Source organism: Castanea sativa, chromosome 8 (genome assembly GCF_040712315.1).
Source record: "Castanea sativa cultivar Marrone di Chiusa Pesio chromosome 8, ASM4071231v1".
NCBI classification, from domain to species: Eukaryota; Viridiplantae; Streptophyta; class Magnoliopsida; order Fagales; family Fagaceae; genus Castanea; species Castanea sativa.
Window position 1 is genome coordinate 26,331,545 of NC_134020.1, and position 19,494 is coordinate 26,351,038.

Consider the following 19,494-nt stretch of genomic DNA (forward strand, 5'->3'; position numbering starts at 1 on the left):
CAACTTAATCAAAAGGTACACACAAATACTCTCCCAAAAATGGCTCAAAGTCATTTTTCTCTCTAAACAGCTTTCTCCCATTTCTGAGTAAAGCATTGGAGTGTTTTTGGCAAACACCACACCAATGTATTACACTTCTTTCTCAAGCCTTCTTGCAGGTTTGGACCGGAGACATGACCCACCACAGGATCGTCCATCCAGTGAGACGAGGTCCTCAACTTGGTGATTTTTCGCATCATCAGTTTGGCGCCATCTGTGGGAAACACTAATTATTCAAAGCCATCTTCTTTAAGAGACAAAAGAGAACCTCGTAGCATGAGATGGATGATAAACAAGCTGCACAACAAATCCAAGCCCTGATAGCCACCTTGGAAGAAGTGACCTGCCAGAATGAAGAGTTGAGGAGAGTCGCTGGATCCCAGAATGAGGGAAGACAGCGGATCATGGAGAACTAGAATGAAGAAAAGCGTCAGAGGATCGAAGGAAACCATAATGAGGAAGGATCAAATAGCCAGGCGAACAGAAGGACGAGAACACTAGAAGAAAACTCGTCCATAATGGAGAGCGAACTTCATAACATGAGGAGGGAGATGGACGAATTCAGGAATGTGGTAAAAGATAGAGCCGTGGAGAACTTGGACGGAATGATCCGAATGACAAATTCACCATTCACCACAGAAGTGTTGAACTGTCCACTCCCACCAAAGTTTCGTCTTCCCCAATTGGAGTCCTTTGATGGATTAAGAGATCCCTTGTATCACATTGAGTCGTTCAAGACTTTGATACTCTTACAAATGACCCTAGACGAAGTAATGTGTTGGGTCTTCCCAACAACGCTAAAGGGCGCAGCCAAGGTGTGGTTTGGCAAACTACCTTCAGGCACCATTGTGAACTTCGATCATCTTAGCAAAGGTTTTGTTAGTCATTTCATTGGCGGACAACGACACAAGAAGCCAACTGGGCATCTTCACAACATATGCCAGGCAGAGGGAGAATCACTGAGACAGTATGTGACACGCTTCAACAAAGAGTTGCTGCAGGTGGATGGAGCGAAAGACTAAGTGATCCTGACGATCTTCCAAGCAGGATTGCTACTAGGAGATTTCTTCTTCTCAATCACCAAGAGTCTGCCAAAAACAATAACATAATTTCTTCACAAGGCTCAGAAGTATATGAATGCTGAAGATGCAATAATAGCTAAAGGAGTGGCGACTAAAAGGAAAAGAGACAAAGGAACCAACCACAACCTTGATAGGAAGAAGGAAACACAGGGTACTGGGCATGCATTGGACAAAAAGAAGAACCTCCTAGATCAAAGACCTAAGTTTACTAGTTTCACTCCTTTAGTGATGCCTATCAAGTAAGTATTAATGTAGATAGAAAAAGGACGAACTAGCTCTACAATGGCCTAGACCCATTCACGCCTCAACAGAAGTAAGAGACAAAAACAAATATTGCAGATTCCACTAGGACCCAGGGCATCACACTAACGAATGCAGGCACCTGAAGGACCAAGTGGAAACAATAATCCGTCATGGAAAATTGCAAAAGTTTGTACGAAGAATGAAGTTGTATAGAGGACAACAGAGGGATGAGAAGGAAAGGGGTTTGGAGACGGGGGTCAATAAAGCCCCCATAGGAGAAATAAGGATGATTTCAGGAGGATTGGTAGCAGGAGGATCCTCCAAATCACTGAAGAAGGCGTATGCAAGAGAAGTAAACAGCATACACTCACGGTTCCCACCTTCAAAATACCTAGATACAATGAACCGGACATCATCTTCTCTGAGAAGGACGCTTGTGGCCTCAGATAGCCCCACGACGATCCGCTAGTTATAATACTCAGGATGGAAGAGTTCAACATGCATCGGATACTGATAGACAATGGAAGATCAACAGACATCATCTATCTGCTAACCTTCCAACAAACGAAGTTGAACAAGGAAAGGTTTTGACCATTCACTTCCCCATTCGTAAGTTTTATCAGGGACAGGGTTATTCCCAAAGGTGTTGTTAAGCTAACCATAATTGTAGGCACTTATCCAGCACAAGTCTCCAAGGAGATTGATTTCCTTGTGGTAGATTGCCCATTGACATACAATGTCATCCTTGGACAACCAACGCTTAACAAGTTGAAAGCGGCAATGTTGACCTATTACCTAAAGCTTAAATTCCCTACAGCCCATGGCATAGGGAAAATCAGAGGAGACCAAGTCCTTGAAAGAGAATACTATCAAGCTGCCCTAGCATTAGGGGAAAACCATACATGGATAATAGATGGACCTGAACCAGTACCAGAACCGTCAGAATTACCACAAAAAATTAAGGTCGTCCCTGGAAATCTGTCCAAAGTCTTGCCAATAGGTTCAATACTCTTAACTCTAGAGAAGACGAAGATAACGAACTTCCTAGGAGAGAGCCAAGATGTTTTCGCTTGGAAGCACGAAAATATGCTAAGAATTGATAGAGGAGTCATTCGACATCGTCTCAATGTTAATCCGGGGTGCAGACCAGTGCAACAAAGACGAAGAATATTCGCACCTAAACACAATAAGGTAGTAGTAAAGGAGGTTGAAAAACTCTTCGAGGCAAGCTTCATAAGGGAAGTGTTCTACCCTGAGTGGCTAGCCAACGTAGTGATGGTAAAGAAGAACAATGGCAAGTGGCGAATGTATGTCGACTTCACAGATATCAACAAAGCATGCCCAAATGATAGCTTCCCCTTACCCAGGATTGACCAACTGGTGGATTCAACTAACAGACACAAGCTTTTAAGCTTCATAGACACCTTCTCCAACTACAATTAAATCATGATAGACGAAAAAGATTAAGAGAAGACCGCATTCATCACTAGCCAAGGGTTGTATTGTTACAAGGTGATGCCTTTCAGACTGAAGAATGCTAGAGCCACATACCAAAGGTTGGTGAACCGCATGTTCTCTCATTAGATAGGAAGAAATGTAGAAGTAAATTTAGATGATATGTTGGTGAAGAGCAATAACAAAGCGGACCACCTAGACGATCTGAAGGAAACCTTCAACACACTGGGTAAGTACAAGATGAAACTAAGCCCTTTAAAGTGTGTCCTTGCTGTCTCATCAGGGAAATTATTCGGATTCATGGTATCTCAACAAGGCATAGAGGCTAATCCAGACAAGATAAAGGCAATAATGGAGGTAAAGTCCCCGAAAAACAATAAAAGAAGTATAGAGCTTAACAGGAAAAGTTGTGGTGTTAAACAGATTCACCTTTCAAGTGACAGACAAGTGCCTACTCTTTTTCAAGGTCTTGAAGAAGTCCTTTCAATGGATAGACGAATGTGAGGAAGCCTTGACAAAGTTAAAAGAGTACCTAATGCAGCCATCATTGTTAAGCCTTTCAGTAACAAGAGAAAAGCTGCAACTCTATTTAGTAGTATCTAACACAATAGTAAGCTTGGCACTGATCAGAGAAGAGGAAGATGTGCAGAGCCGGTATACTACAAGAGCCAAGCATTTCAAGAAGCTGAAGCAAATTACCCAAGGTTAGAAAAGATTGCTTTTGTCTTAGTAGTCGCTTCCAAAAAACTGCGCCACTACTTTCAGGCACATCCCATCGTTGTCATGACAGACCAACCGATAAGAAAGACGATTAACAAGATAGATCAGCAGGGCACCTCATCCAATGGGCTCTAAAGCTTGGCCAGTTCAACATAGAACATCGGCCTCAGGTAGCAATCAAAGCCCAGGTCTTTACTGATTTTATTGCAAAATTCACTTATCCTCAAGAAGAAGAAGAAAAGCCCTAAAAGAAGACATGGACGGTTCAGACAGATGGGTCCGCCACCAAGAAGGTAGGAGGAGCAGGTGTAGTTCTCATATCACCTGAATGAGAAACCCTGAAGTACGCGGTCATATTACAGTTCCTAGCAACCAATAATGAAGCTGAGTATAAAGCACTTCTAACAGGACTGAGTCTTACGAGAGTCCTCAAAGCCAAGACCCTCATTGTCCAAGCCAATTCTCAGCTTGTAGTTAGCCAAGTAAAAGGAGATTACGAAGCAAAGGAGGAAAGAATGTAGAAGTATCTTGAGATCGTTAAAGAACTCCTACAGTATTTCAACAGTGTCGAATTCCAGCAAATCCCTCATGCAAAGAATGATGAAACTGACTTCTTGGCGCAACTAGCCTCGTTAGACGAGCATGGCATATCCCCTGAATTATGCATGGAAATAAGGGGACAACCCAGCACTAAGGTAGAATGGGTGATGAAGATACAAGAACAAGACGAATGGATGACTACCATCATCCTTTATTTGAAAGAAGGATGACTCCCAAAAGACAAGAACAAAGTACAAAAGGTACAGATCAAACATGCTCACTTTGTCCTTATGGAAAACACCCTCTATAGATGAGGACACTCCCTCCCCTATCTCCATTGTGTTAATAAGGAAGAAGCCAACTACGCACTTTGAGAGATATACAAAAGGATCTGTGGTAACCACGCAGGGGCAAGGTCTTTGGCAGGAAACACATTTAGAGCAAGATATTATTGGCCAACGCTATAGAAAGATGCATATGACCTCGTGAAAGCATGTGACTAATGCCAATGCTTCGCGAACGTCCAAACGAGACCAAGTGAGCCAATGACGTCGATAACCGTTCCATGATCTTTCACTCAATGGAGAATCAACATAATGGGACTGCTCCCCATAGGAAGGAAGTAGTACAAGTTCCTCATCATCGCAATCGATTACTTCATGAAGTGGGTCAAAGCCGAACCAATAGCGATGATCACTGAAGCCAAGATTACCAACTTTGTATGGAAGAACGTAGTCTGCAGGTTCAACATTTCAAACGTAATCATATTAGACAATGGGAACCAGTTAGACAACCCTAAGTTTCAAAAATTTTGCCAAGATTTAGGCATTAAAAACCACTACTCTTCTCCAAGACACCTTTAAGCTAATGGTCAAACGGAAGTGACAAATAGAAGTTTACTCAAAATTCATGAAAGCATCTGACTAGTGCCAATGCTTCGTGAACGTCCAAACGAGACCAAGTGAGCCAATGACGTCGATAACCGTTCCATGACCTTTCACTCAATGGAGAATCAACATGATGGGACCGCTCCCCATAGGAAGGAAGCAGTACAAGTTCCTCATCATCGCAATCGATTACTTCATGAAGTGGGTCAAAGTCGAACCAACAGCGATGATCACAGAAGCCAAGATTACCAACTTTGTATGGAAGAACGTAGTTTGCAGGTTCAACATTCCAAACGTAATCATATCAAACAATGGGAAGCAGTTGGACAACCCTAAGTTTCGAAAAATTTGCCAAGATTTAGGCATTAAAAACCACTACTCTTTTCCAAAACACCTTTAAGCTAATGGCCAAACGAAAATGACGAACAGAAGTCTACTCAAAATTATCATAACTCGGCTTGAGGGGGCATGGCCAAAAGAGCTATCTAACATTCTATGGGCATACAGGACGACCATAAGAGTGCCAACGGGAGAAACACCATTCAGGCTGACATTTGGAATAGAAACCATCATACTAGTGGAAATAGGATTGACGAACATCCGGGTCAAAGCATACGAAGAGCAAAGGAATCACCAAGAACACAACAATAATTTGGATTTGATTGATGAAGTGAGAGACGAAGCTTCAAAGTGGATGGAAAAGTACAGGAAAGCAATGGCCAGATACTACAATAAGAAGGTGAAGGTGAGAAGATGTAACGTCAGTGATCTCGTCCTTAAGAAAATCTCACAGGAAACAAAGGACCTATCGCAAGGGAAGTTAGGTCAGGCATGGGAAGGACCCTACCAAGTCATTCGCCACTCCAGAGAAGGATCATACTACTTGAAGACCTTGGACAACTAAGAACTACCTCGTCTATGGAACATAGAACACCTAAAGAGATACTACTAGTAAGAATAATCCCCAAGTATTCCAAAATGTTTACAGTATTTACTTTTATTTTCTTCTTTTTATTGTTATCTGCTTTACATAGACAAAGGAATGTTTTGTCTCTCTATCAATAAAACATACACAAAAGTACTCAGGAATTCTACTTAGCAGATTCTTCCATTACGAACCATTGGCCAAATCGTCGTTAATACAGGACATCGAAAAGTATTAATACGTATTAACAAACACCAGTCATGCATGAAATAATGTTATTAATACATAACAAAATCTTCATTCATACATGACGTAAAATAATGTTATTAATACATAATAACATTGTCATTCATACACGTCTTAAAATGATGTTATTAATACATAACAAAAGTGTCACTCATACATGACCTACAACAATGTTATTAAAACGTCATTCATACATGACCTACAACAATGTTATTAAAACTTCATTCATACATGACTCAGAAGAATGTTGTCAAAACATAACAACATCATCACTCATACGTGACCTAAAAGAGAAGATAAAAATATATGATCTCTTCATGCGACTTGGAAATGGCTTCAGCAACATTCAACAGGATCGTTGTAAAAACAATTGCCAAAAAAATTCATAAATTTTGCGCTCGAAGTAGACGAGCTCAAGAGGTTGTTAAAAAAAAGGGTAATTACACTAAACCCACCTGTGGTTTGGCCCGAAATCACTTTGCCTATCCGTGGTTTAAAAAGTTTCACTTTACTCACCTGAGGTATGTTCCATTTGTTTTTCGTAACCCACCTCTGTTAAAATTAGGGGTAAATATGTATTTTTGCTCAAATTTTATATCTCTCTCCTCCCAAAACAAAAAATCGCACAAAAATGCAAGAGAAACAAGATCAAAAAGTGGTATTGGTCTCTCTCTCATTCACATAAATCTTGAACATGAAAAACATACCCAAAAAAATAAATCCCAGATCAACCTACACAAATAACCGAACAATACAATATTGCACTTCAATCAACCGAACAATACACTATGACCTGTCTCAATCAAATATATTATATATACATGATTTTTCTCATCTCAAATACATAGTTGCTTTCTAATGGGGTCTGAAGCTCGTTGTCATTGCCCCTCACGTTACTTTCTGAAGCTGAAGATGATCATGATTTGGGTTGAGAAGGTGCAAGGATTTCATCAAGTGCTCTTAAGGAATTCATAAAGAAGCCCAATATCGTTGGATCCGGCCCATCGAATCCCACCTCTTTTTTTTTCCATGTAAAATTTGAGAAAATAATGTTTTTCTGTGGTGTTTAATCTTTGAATATCCTTTTCCCTTCTAATGAAACAAGACCATGAAGTGTTTGTGAAAATGCCAAAGAGAACCCCGATTGTCAGCACTCCATTTACTCAAAACAAGCTAACCTGGTGCTAAAAATAGCTTTTGTTTCTGCAAGAAGAAGATGGAGGTTGTTCTTTGTGGGGACATGTCTATGAAGGGAGAGGTGAAAACAGAGGGGGTCTTCATTAAATTCACCATTCTCTTATGCCGAACCTTCCCTACTCCACAAGCCTCTGTCACAAACTGATGTAGGTCAGGCCAAGAGAGCTTGGAGAAGCGCTTAATGGCAGTAAGGCCATTGTTTCGAAGCTTCCCTTTGTAAACCACATTGGGAGCTTTCTCTCCACTCTCAGAGACTATCAATTCACTACTGAAACCAAATATAGGAGTTTTGAATACAGGGAGAGCTGAAATTAGGAGTTTTGAATATAGGGTCCAAATATTAATTTTCACAAAACCCTTCATTTTGATCTTGTTTCTCTTGCATTTTTGTGCTATTTTTTTGTTTTGAGAGGAGAAAGACATAAAATTTGAGCACAAATACTTATTTACCCTTGATTTTAACAGAGTGGGTTATGGAAAACAAACGAAACCTACCTCAGGTGGGTAAAGTGACACTTTTTAAACCACGGGTAGGCAAAGTGATTTCGGACCAAACCACAGGTGGGTTTAGTGTAATTACCCAAAAAAAAAAAACAACAACAAGCACCAAAAGGGGGATATAATGTCTTTGCTTTGCAAAAATAAGGAAAATCCTCAAGGAAGACTAGGGAGGGAAGGATTTGTAGGGATGGTCGCAGCTACATCTGGTATAACCTTGCCCTCCGTCGCCATTCTAGAAGGACGATCCTCCAGAAGTTCTTTCGTGGCAGCCACAGAAGGACAATCCTCCAAAACTTCCTTCCCCACGTCTTCCATGTCGAGTTGAGATAAGTCCATCTCAGGATGATGCTTCGCCAGATACTTACGAAAGAGCTCGAAACCATCTACATAGTAGTCACAGAGCTTATCCAAAAACTCATTGAAAGCCTTAAACTTCTCCACCGCTTCAAAACCTACCTTGTCAACCTTCATGAGGGCCTCGTCAATTTGTTTATCCTTCAATTTTGAAGGCGCCTTCTCAATGTCGATATTCTCCTCCAAAGTCTTCAGACGATCCTTGCCCTTCTTAACCTCGTCAACAAGAGTGGAGATTTGGATCGTCAGCAACTCATTCTCAGCAGAAAGAGAATCAATCCTAGATTAAGTCTCAATTAACTTCTTATTATAGTCTAAGTATTTTCCAGAGATGTATAAGGACTCTCTGAACACCTGCAGTGACAAACAGGTGGACGGATAAAAAAAAAGAAAAGAAAAGAAAAGAAAATGTGTGCATAAAAGGAACACATACCTGCATGAGCTTATAAACGTGTGATAACATCAACTAAGAAGAAGGTTTTCCCATCAAAGGCTTCAGATCCTCCAAGGAGATCTCGTCATGAGCCTTTTGCGTAGTAGTCCCTGCGTCTTCCCAAAAGGAAGCAATCGAGACCTTACTCATGGCTTTAGTCTTAAAGCCCCCCCTAAGTGAGACAATCAGCTCCAAGGAAGAAGTACGAGAGACAACCTCCACTAATCCCATATTACCAGAAAGTCTCTTGGGCATAATTTTCTAGTAGAAATGGACATGTCTTCCTTTCCCAAAACTTTTTTATGGATTTTTTGAAAGTATTTTGAGGTATATATATAAGAGAAGAAGAAGAAAAAGAAAATATCATTTGCACACTCACTTCTTTTGACGATCTTAATATCCTTTCAACCTTGTTGAAGGGTTCAGAACAAGAAAATGAAAAGATAAAGATTGAGGGGAGATGAGCTCGTCAAAATCCTTGACGGTCTCCAAATACTCCTTAACCTTCTCCAGGTGAGCGTGATATCACCTCTTTAGCTTAGGATGAACTTTACCTACAAAAAGACATAGCGAATTTAGAAAACGACACGAGCATGGAAACATGCAAGCACAAGAACGAATAAGGGACACACTAGACATAGGAGTCCCCCAACTACGAAGCAGCTTAGGAACTTCACTCAGATCCTCACTAGGAACAATCTCCCAACCTTCACTAGAAATGAAGAAAAAGTTCGTCTTTCAATTTCGGAGAGAAGACGGTGATACAGATGCAAAAATTCATCCATCCTAATGGTGTCTCCATCATTAGTTGACATCCACACCACCATGCTGCAAATAACTATCCTCCACGAGTTGGGGACTAGTTGGGATGGAGCAAGCAACAAATGGCTGAACAGCTCCCTAAGAAAGGGATGGATGGGAAAACGAAGACCACTAACGAAGTTAGCCTCATAGAAGTACACCTCATCAACATAATAACGACAAGCCCTATCATCTCCACTAGGAATCGTAACCCTGACTGACAAAGGGAATTAAAGCCTACTCCTAATCCTACCTTTGTCTTTCCACCTCAAAATACAGTGGACGTCCCAAGCCTTATAGAAAGTCGAGGGAGAAGTGACCTCAAGAGCCCTACGGTCCTCAAACGAAGACAAACCTGTTTCAAGTTCACTAGACCTAACCTTATCCTCCCCAGACATCATCAAAGGTCGAGTGATCCCCATAGAATGATGAACCAAAGGAAGGAGGAAACGTAAGGCAAACCTAAAAGAACAATCCCTACCTACAAAAGGCCCAACCTTAGGGCCTTGTTTACCTACAAGAGCAAAGAGAAAAGAAATTGAGGGACAATCCACAAAATAGTCTACCATTAAAAAACGAAAACAAAGAGAGGAATGTGAAAGACTTACTAGAAGATAAGGAGGAAACAAGGGAGGCTCAATGAAAAAGGAGGCTCCAGAGCAGCTGAAATGTCGTGAAGAAGGAAAAAACAAAGCAAAAAAATGGAAAAAGAAAAAAGGAGGGAAAAAGACGAAATAAACAAAAGAACGTGCGTGGGAAGGCCGAGATTCACTAACACTAAGGAGACATCTTGACCTTACACATGGCGTGTAGCGAATAAGACGTTGATTCACAATAAATGCACCAAACATGGAACACGAAGCGACAGACAAATATGTTCTTGCCTCGTCTTAAAGACGAGAACATGAACAAGGGGTAGCTGATGAGTCGAAAATGAAACTGGATTTTCCTTCCCAAATGACAATCCAAACGAGTGTTACACATTTATTGCATGCATTAATAACAAAAGTAACGGACGAAGCAACGATAACAAGTGAGCTGTGTGTTTCAGAGCTCCCATTCATAACACACTAGCCGTTGTCCATAAATGCCAGAATTCATTATCCATAAAGAGGGGAAAACAACTATAAAAGAGGTGAACAACGTAATCAAAAGCTACACAAAAATACTCACCAAAAAACGACTTTAAGTCATTTTTCTCTCTATATAGCTTTCTCCCCTTTCTGAATTAAACATCGAAGTATTTTTGGCAAACACCACACTGGTGTATTACACTTCTTTCTCAGGCTTTCCTACAAGTTGAAAAATCACCAAGTTGAGGACCTCATCCATCCAATGAGATGAGGACCTCAACTTGGTGATTTTTCCCATCATCAATATTGATCTTGTTTCTAAAAAAAATAATAATAATAATACTGATCTTCACGGTTTAAAAAAAAAACAATCCAAGTTTTTATTGGTTTAGGGTTTTTAAATCAAATAATTATTTATGCGTTTGGCATTGGCTTAAAAGGCAAGTTTTTTTTACTATTTAGCTTATTTTTGCTACTATTCATGAGTTTCATTGCAATTTTTGGTATTATTCATGAGTTTCACTGTACTATTTCAACTACTTTTTAGCTTTATCTATAGTACTTTCAACAAAAATTTTCAATTTCAGCTAAATAAGTTGTTCCCAAACGGACCCTATATGTTCTTAACATTTCACTTTATTGAAAATTTGAAAAGACTTTTAAGTATTATTTTGAAACCTGTAAAGAAATAAGAACATAAACTCTAAAACTTTTGTTTTTCATCATCGTCAAAGAAATTCTCTCTCTCTCTATATATCATTGAGATCTATGTTTGTATTAGCACTAGATGATCAATTTTCTTTTCTATGAATTCCTTTTTTTATATATTTAACGATTAAAATATTCTTAAATTAATTTTTCCTCAAAAAAATCTTTAATTAATTAATTACATAAATGCAATAGAATTTAAACTTATGGTATTTGCTTCATCATAATTGCTCTTTATAATTATGTCAATTCACCAACTGATTCTTTGTGCATGTATACGATATTCAAATAAAAATTCTTATTGATAAAATACTTTATCAATTAAGTAGCCTAGAACCCACAAATTAATTAAGTATTAAACCATTTTATTGAACCTATGAGTTGACAATTGAACAAATAAATCACTCTATCAATCCTTTGGCAGTTCAATACGTGTGGTTTTCAAATGTGGTAATAATTCATCTAATATTGAAGAGTAACTTTATAATGTTTTAGTATTTTTAATTTTATTTTAGAGTACAAATTTGATAAGGATGGGGTGTAAATTCAATAAGAGATTACCACATCAGTTTTTTACTTAAATTCAATACATCCTATCACACATAATAATATCTCAATAAACTCACAGTTAAGTTGGATTTTCAAATGGATATTAGAATTGATTAAGTATGATTGTGTTTATTCTTTAATATGTAATATTAATCGCTAACCCGTGCGATGCATGAAAAAGTTATTGACTATAAAAAAAAAAAAAATCCAACAATGAGTAATTAAACATTTTGCTAATTAGTATTTTAAAAAAGAAGAAGAAATATTTAACTTCTATACTTTTCCATAGTTTAGAAGTGTTGTCTAACATAGAACGTCATTGAGTTGTAAGTGCATAATTACCAAATCTACAAAGTAATTTACAATTTTTAAATTAATAAGGCAAAATTCCCAATAGTTATGTATATATATATACACACACTCAAAACTAATATAAATTGCAAAGATATAAACAAAGACCATGTTATGAGAAAGACACATCAAGTTTCAAATTTGAATAGCAATATGACTTTATTGTAGTAATAACAATATAAACAATTCAAAACATGTAACAATATCAAAATTATAATACCTAATTTCATTATCTTTTATGTTGAATCCAAACAAATAATTAATTGTATAATCCAAACAAATAATTAATCAACCAAAAATTACATGAACCTAAATAAAAAACATTTAAGGTGAAGAATTAAGATCAACTTACTGAAATGCAAATACCAAAAACTCCAGACCTAAAACTTCAAAATTTATAGAATCCCCAAATTCTACTTCAAAACCAACCAAATTCAATAAATTTATATATAACATACCAAATAAAAATTTATCGAAATACATAGGTTGCAGCTTTGATTTTTCTCCAAAAAATTAGAAATGTTTTATCTACGATATACAATATAAAATAATTAGTAGAAATTTCAACCCAAAAACCAAACCCACGAAAACAATGTCAATATAAATGTGGAGATTAACCCAAATGCTCAAAAGAAAATAAATTCTAAGCATAATAAAAGAATATGATAGAAAGAAAAGCTCAGGCACATATCAAAGCAAATAAGAAATTCGACATAAAAGATAAAATTTATTAATAACAATATAAACAAATATTCACATATGTTGAATTGAAATTCTATTAATAATAATATAAATGTGGTAATTTTTTTTTGAGTCCTATTTTCAACGTGAGTTGTTTATTTATTTATTTTTTTTAGTCTTATCAGAATTTTTTGTTTTATTTATTTAAATATTGTGGATGTGGGGTGTACAGAGCTCTTCTTGAGCCGAAAATTAGTAGTATTTATATGTTATCTCTTGGATGTATTAGACTTTGAATGATAGACAACCTCTTTTTTATTTTTTCAATATTTATCTTTCTTGAATGTATTAAAATTTGAATGATAGACAATCTCTTTTTAGGAGGACAGAGATAGAAGCCTTTTTTATATAGATAAAATGATAATTTTATTTAAATATTAATGATAATGATGAGTTTGAGTTTAAGTTGGACTTGTTAAAAAGATAGAGTTTTACTCCTTGTTAAGTTTGGATTAAAAAATAATAATTTTATTTAAATAAAATGATAGTTTTATTTAAATATTATGTTGACGTGGAAAATTGTGGGAGTTTCAAAGGTTTCAGTTATATATATATACATACATATACATATATATGATGTAGTATGTTGGGGTTAAAGGGGTAAAACTTGGGTTTCATACTATATCCTTATAAAATTTAATCTCTTTATTTTATGTTAGACTTAACAAGGTTGTGGGTTCTAAATATCTTCCAGCAGTAAAATAAGACAGAACTGAATAAATTTCCAGCCGTTAATTATTTCACAAATTAAGGAGAGTGTCTATATCTCCAAAATCATCATCTATAGGTTCTAGTGAGAAAAAATCCTCTAATACAAAAACATGAGGGAAAAACTCTATAGTAATAATTACATTATAACTTTCAATAGTAAATGAATAGACAAACACTATGGGTTCCATTATAACAAGAAATGGAGAAAGCTTAGTGTGAGATTAAGGGAGAGAGAGAGATTCCAGCTAGTGCAGCAAGATCATTATGATGCCAGGGTATGCTCATGGATATAGTATATGTAGTGAGTAGTGAGGAGCATTTTGGGTAGTGTGAGTAGTGAGAGAGAGTATTTAGTAAAGCTGCTGGAACTTTCTGCTGGGGATGAATAAGAGCTTATAAGTAGAGATGTGATGGGTATTTGTGAACTAGGGGCTGAAGAGTTTAGTTTCTAAGTTTGAAACTAAGAATTCAAAAACTCAGAACCTCACTTAGAGCTTAAAGAGAATTAGAGAGAGAGGAAAATGGAGAAGTTTTTGAGAGAGTTCTTCTCTATTGGTGTATGTTGAAGAGTTGGTAGGGAGCTCTATTTATAGTTGAGTTTAAGGGGGGGTTTTAGCAAAATAATCTATGCCAAAATCAGTCTCAATGTTCAGAAAATTCTTGGAAAATCGTTCCTAGAATTTGGACAAGAGTGGTAAGTTCAGCTTTAGAATGTTCTTATTATTTTGGGTAATAATAGTTGGAGTTTTGATTTAGCATTAAATGTTGATTGTCCTCAGCTAATGGGATTAGAGCATGTATTAGACTAATGATCTTGGTTGTCTGCTGCTAGAATCAAAGCTTCCCATGGCAAATTGTGTCACCCTAAGCTAGGTGTCAATCTTGGAGTCCTCTGCTGAAAACTCTGCAGGAGATCTCCTTAGTGCCCTCTAAACCACATTTTCCTAAGTTTCTCCATTTAGGTTCATGTACTTGGTTCATGAACCATAAAGTATACATTTTTGGCATTGTAATGAGCCGTTTACAAGTTATTCCAGAAGCTTTCATGGCTGCCCCTAATTCCTTGACCGATTGTGTTGGAGAAGAGAGAGGGAATGTCTGGCTGTAGCTTCACAGCCTTGTGTCTTGTCAGTATGACTTTATGTCACATCAGTAATCATGAAAATCAGCTTGCCAAGGAAGGTTGTAAGCTCAGCTGGACATGTGTCCTCTTCTGCTCTGATTTGACAAGCTAAAAATGATGGTAATGGTCCCAAGCTGTCAGCTCAGCTGTGCTGAAACTTGACTAGTGGGTAGTCTAACCATTTTAGTTGCTCAAGTGAGTAGAAGAAGTAGTTCAAAAGATGAATAATATATCATAAGTAGTTTAGTTTCCCATGAGTTAGGGACATTAGCATATGAAAATATGCTTTTGCCAATGAATGGTTTTGGGCTTTGAGCAAAATGTAATTGTTTTTGCCAAATAATATTTGGGCTCTAGTAGAATAATTGTTTGCCCAATAGTTTTGGGGTTTTTTTTGATAAAATAGTATTAGACTTTTTGTAAAAGATGCCAAAATAATATTGGGCTTTTGTAAATAGGTGCCAAAATATTATTGTAAATAGTTGCCAAAATAATATTTGAGTTTTTTGTAAATAGGTGCCAAAATATTATTGGGCTTTTGTAAATAGTTGCCAAAATAATATTGAGCTTTTGTAAATAGTTTGAGAATTTGTAAAAATATTGCTGTGTAGCAACGGGCTTAGTAAGAGTGTCATGTAGCAACGGGTTTTGTAAGAGTGTTGTGTAGTAACGAGCTTTAGAGGTGCCGTGTAGCAACGAGTTTTAAAGTGCTGTGTAACAACGGGCTTTTAGAGGTGTAGTGTAGCAACGAGCTTTAGGGTGTCATGTAGCAACGAGTTTCAAGGTGCCGTGTAGCAACGAGTTTTAGAGGTGTCATGTAGCAACGGGCTTTGTAAGGGTGCCGTGTAGCAACGAGCTTTTATAAGGGGGTTTTGTTGGGCTTTTTGGGTTTTGCCCATAAGGTAAATGAGTTTGGGCTCTTTTGTGGAAATAGTATAATTTTGTGGCCCAATTTTTGTAATGGTATGATAAGTATTTGTCTGAAAACCCAAGTTGGATAATATGTGGAATATAATGGGTAATATTTGTGAGAGGACCCAAGATAATTTATGGGGCTTATATGGGAAATATTTGTGGGAGCCCAAGTTGGGTAATAATATGGAGAATATTTGGGTAATATGTGGGAAGTGTGTAGGAAATATTTATCCAGGCCCAAAATAGTTTATGGTTTTGTATGAGTATTTTAGTGAATGGGCTAATGAGATTAGGGACCGAAAATTTGTATCTCAACAATCATCAAGAACGGATAGATTGAAACTCTATCTCTCAAAAAAATAAAATAAAAAGACTTAGCAAGGTCACATATATACTTATATAGTGTTTTTATTTTATTTTCTCTCTTACCAATATGTGTGTGTGTGTGTAAGGGCCCAAAAATGCTAGGCCCATTTAGAATAGTGGAATTAGATTTTACAGGCTCAGTGCAACTAATTTGTTAGGATATGGGCTTGTGAGATCAACTTTAATGCTCTTTTATGATCCAGATATTAGGTTTGTGGAGTTAGGGCTTAGAGAATGGTAAAAAAAAAGTACTAAATATGGAAATAACACTTCCTCGGGTTTGGTCAAGTAGGCAATGCTCATAAAAAGTGTTCAAGTTCTTAATACAGGATGATGTTCTATAGTTTCTATTCTTTTCTCAATTTCTCGTTCTCTTCCTTGGGGGGATTTCTTTCCTTTATATAGTCTCTCCCATTGCATCTGAGCCCTCCACCTTTATAGCTCAAGGCATTAGTTTGGATACTTGTCCCATTATGGCTTTGCTGGAGGTGGTAATGTGTGCTGTGAGTTGTGAGATTACTGTTCAGGGGACATTTTTCATTAATGCAGCCAGCTGAGTTATTACAGTGCATTAAATGTGGAGGTGATGGCTACTTTACCTAGATATTTCCTCTCTTCTTTACTTGCATGTCTCTATTATCTTCCTCAGTATTTAGTCCTTTGGTGCAAGTGGCTAGCTGAAGAATTTCCGAAGAGTTCTCGCTCTTCGGGCTCCTTGGATGATGGACCTGTACGTCTTCCCTCCTCAGATTCTTATCCATGTGTCTAGCCCAGACTAGTGTGCAAATGGGCTTTTTATCAACTTTGACAGCAGACCCTACCATAATGTAACCTAACAAGTTTCTTATTTTTCTTTTTATCTTTTTGGTTACCTTGGACAAAAAATAACAATGTTACAAGTGACTCATTCCATTATACACCTATGTCACATTTTTTTTTGTTTTTTGAGAAACAAACACACACACATATATATAGGGGAATATACCTATGTCACATTGATTAAGGGTTTTCTAGCAAATTTTTTTCTCTTCACATTAGAATGTGAAAAGTCAAATTCGATGTTGGATTCTACCGCATCGCATAGTAATCTATGTTTATTTATTTATTTTAAATTTTTCATTATTTACTACTTTGGATAAGCAATAATTTACTTTGAGGCTATTCTAACTTAAGTTTGCATACCTAACCCCAAAACTCAGCCCACATTAAACTAGCTTCCAATTAGCCAATTACATGCTGGCTATAGTGCACATGCATTTCTAACTAGCATTATTGTAGCCTAGCAATTGGCTTATTTTATCTCAATTTAACAAACCATTCTCTTTCTCTTCTTCACCTCCCTGTCCTCTCTCTCGCACACATACGTTTATAATGAGACCGAAGAATACATTAGAGATCTCACCCCCATAAATTTGTTGGTGGTGAAGAAGAAATATCTAAGATCAGAGGGAGTCAGATGATTGAGATTTACGTGAACCAATCAAAGAAGAAATAAAAAAAATTTGAACCACCATGAGTTTGTCAATGACAAAGAATCATTATTCTATGTGTTGGGTGAACCATACTACTTTGATGAGTCCAAACTATATGATTCAAGTTTTTGGTAATTGAACCGAGTCAAATTGAGATGAGAGAAGTAGAGAGAATAAAATTGGAGGATCTATGGGTGGCCTAAGAAAACCGAATAGATTTTTATGGTTGTCATCGTGATGGTTATGGGTGGCAATAGCATAGTGTCGACTCTTTATGTGAAGCAACTGATGCAGCCGCCTAAGGCCTCAAGTAGAAAAAAGTCCCCCAAATTTTAACTAATAGGGTTCAAAAAAAATTATAATAGTATTTGTGGGGTACAAAAATTTAATAAGGTAATAATGCCACTTGTCATACCCGAGGCCGAGGAGGCCAGTGCAGTTCCGAGGAGATCATACCCTTGGACAGTAAGGCTAGAGAGGCGGGCCAAGGCCACGTCAATGGCACATCACTAGAGAAGGCCTCACTGTAGAGGAAGAACTTCAAAGAGGGGATTAGCCCTAACATGACTGGAGGGATGGTAATTGTCACCGCATTTAATGCACCCCACTAAACCCCCTAGCTGCATTTATGTGGAGAAAACCCCTAAACAATGCCGTCTTGGTTGCCGTAACTCACAAAAGATTTGGGAAGGGCGTTTGATAGGACAAGCACTCGAGTAGTATCCTGCACGATCAACAAATGGAATGTCAAGATCAGTTGAAAGAGGTTATATAATGTAAGAGATCCTCTAGGAATGAGGGGGTTTTTTTTTTCATATGAGAATCAGTAGAGAAAACACTGTAGCAACAAGAATTGAAATTGTAATCAAGTTTAAGAAAGATATATATAAGAGCTATTCTCCTCGGACCTTGCCGAGGAAGAGTTATTTTGCATGAAACTTGTTTACCTTGGTTTTTCTTGTCATATGGATCCACTATAATTGTTGTCCAACTTGCTAAAGCCTAGTTTCTAACTTACTCTCTACAAATTCATTGTGTTGGGCTCGTTGGGCCTCAATCCCATTACCTTTTTGGGCTTAGGATCCAACTCCTGGCCTTACAGTATTAATTGAGTCCAAATATTAGCCAATAAATAAAATAATATTTTTTTTATCAAATGAAAAAAAAAATGTTATGTCCACAATATTTTTCACAACATTTTTCATAACACTTTCAGAATAAAATCCTAAGTGATAGGTTGTTATAGGGTACTATTGATGACAAAAAATTAATTTCAGTGATGAGTTCAAATTAGAACCAATAATAAATTAACACCTAGGATTTGTTATGAAAATATTATGAATGTAGCATTTTTTTAAAAAAAATAGAGCAATACCAAACAAAATTCACAAAATTTTTCACAAGTTGAGTTGACAAACTTTTACTATTTTTTATCTAAGTCCACCACTAACATTACTTTTTTACTTACCACTATCAATCTGCCATATCAACAGGTGTGAAAAGTTTTGTCAATTTTTTTGTCTATAGGCTTTCAAAAAAAATCTACATGGTTCATGTTAATTAGTAGTAATTTTGCATCTAAAACAAGATAATAATTTAAGTAATATTTAATTTAAAAAATCATATTTAAATATATAAAAGACCTCAATTTTAGTTTTCGCCTTAGGCTCCCAAATAAATTAAGCCGCCCTTGCAATGGCAATTAGTGAATAAGAGAGGGAGAGGCTAGAGAAGTAGATATAAAATTAATAATAAAAAGAATATTTAATTAGAAATAGAGAGAGAAAAAAAAAACATGATGTAAGTCTATGTGAAAAAAAAAATGAACTAACTAAAATAGAAAATGCATGTTTTGAGATAAACTAGTTTTATGCATATATGCACGATTTGAATAAATAGAAATTTAGTTGAAACCAAGTTTTTTTTAATTAAAAATTCATGAATATTATTTATACTAAATAAATAGGATATATAAAATAAGGGAGTAAATCCTCCGGCTGTACTTTTGGAACACCACAGAATGACAATAAGTGGCCAACTAGTGAGCTACTTTATTACACCA

At 36.8% G+C, this 19,494-nt stretch overlaps 2 protein-coding genes across 2 annotated transcripts; both read left to right on the forward strand.

Annotated features, from left to right (window-relative positions):
- Positions 1-1,172: 1,172 nt before the first annotated feature.
- On the forward strand, positions 1,173-2,807 carry LOC142606088 (uncharacterized). The gene is made up of 2 exons (XM_075777490.1): positions 1,173-1,360; positions 1,988-2,807. Exons 1-2 carry the CDS (start codon positions 1,173-1,175, stop codon positions 2,805-2,807), a joined length of 1,008 nt encoding a protein of 335 aa, XP_075633605.1.
- A 2,577-nt stretch (positions 2,808-5,384) lies between these two features.
- Positions 5,385-5,870, forward strand: LOC142606089 (uncharacterized). Its single transcript, XM_075777491.1, has one exon. It carries the CDS (start codon positions 5,385-5,387, stop codon positions 5,868-5,870), a length of 486 nt encoding a protein of 161 aa, XP_075633606.1.
- Positions 5,871-19,494: the final 13,624 nt, after the last annotated feature.

What these genes read in the sequence shown, in the direction of transcription:
- LOC142606089 (XM_075777491.1), top strand. Translation starts at nt 5,385, where the DNA reads ATGACGAACAGAAGTCTACTCAAAATTATCATAACTCGGCTTGAGGGG.
- LOC142606088 (XM_075777490.1), top strand. Translation starts at nt 1,173, where the DNA reads ATGAATGCTGAAGATGCAATAATAGCTAAAGGAGTGGCGACTAAAAGG. An exon ending in CCTTTAGTGATGCCTATCAA is followed by an intron (nt 1,361 to 1,987) that starts GTAAGTATTAAT and finishes AAGTTTTATCAG; the next exon opens with GGACAGGGTTATTCCCAAAG.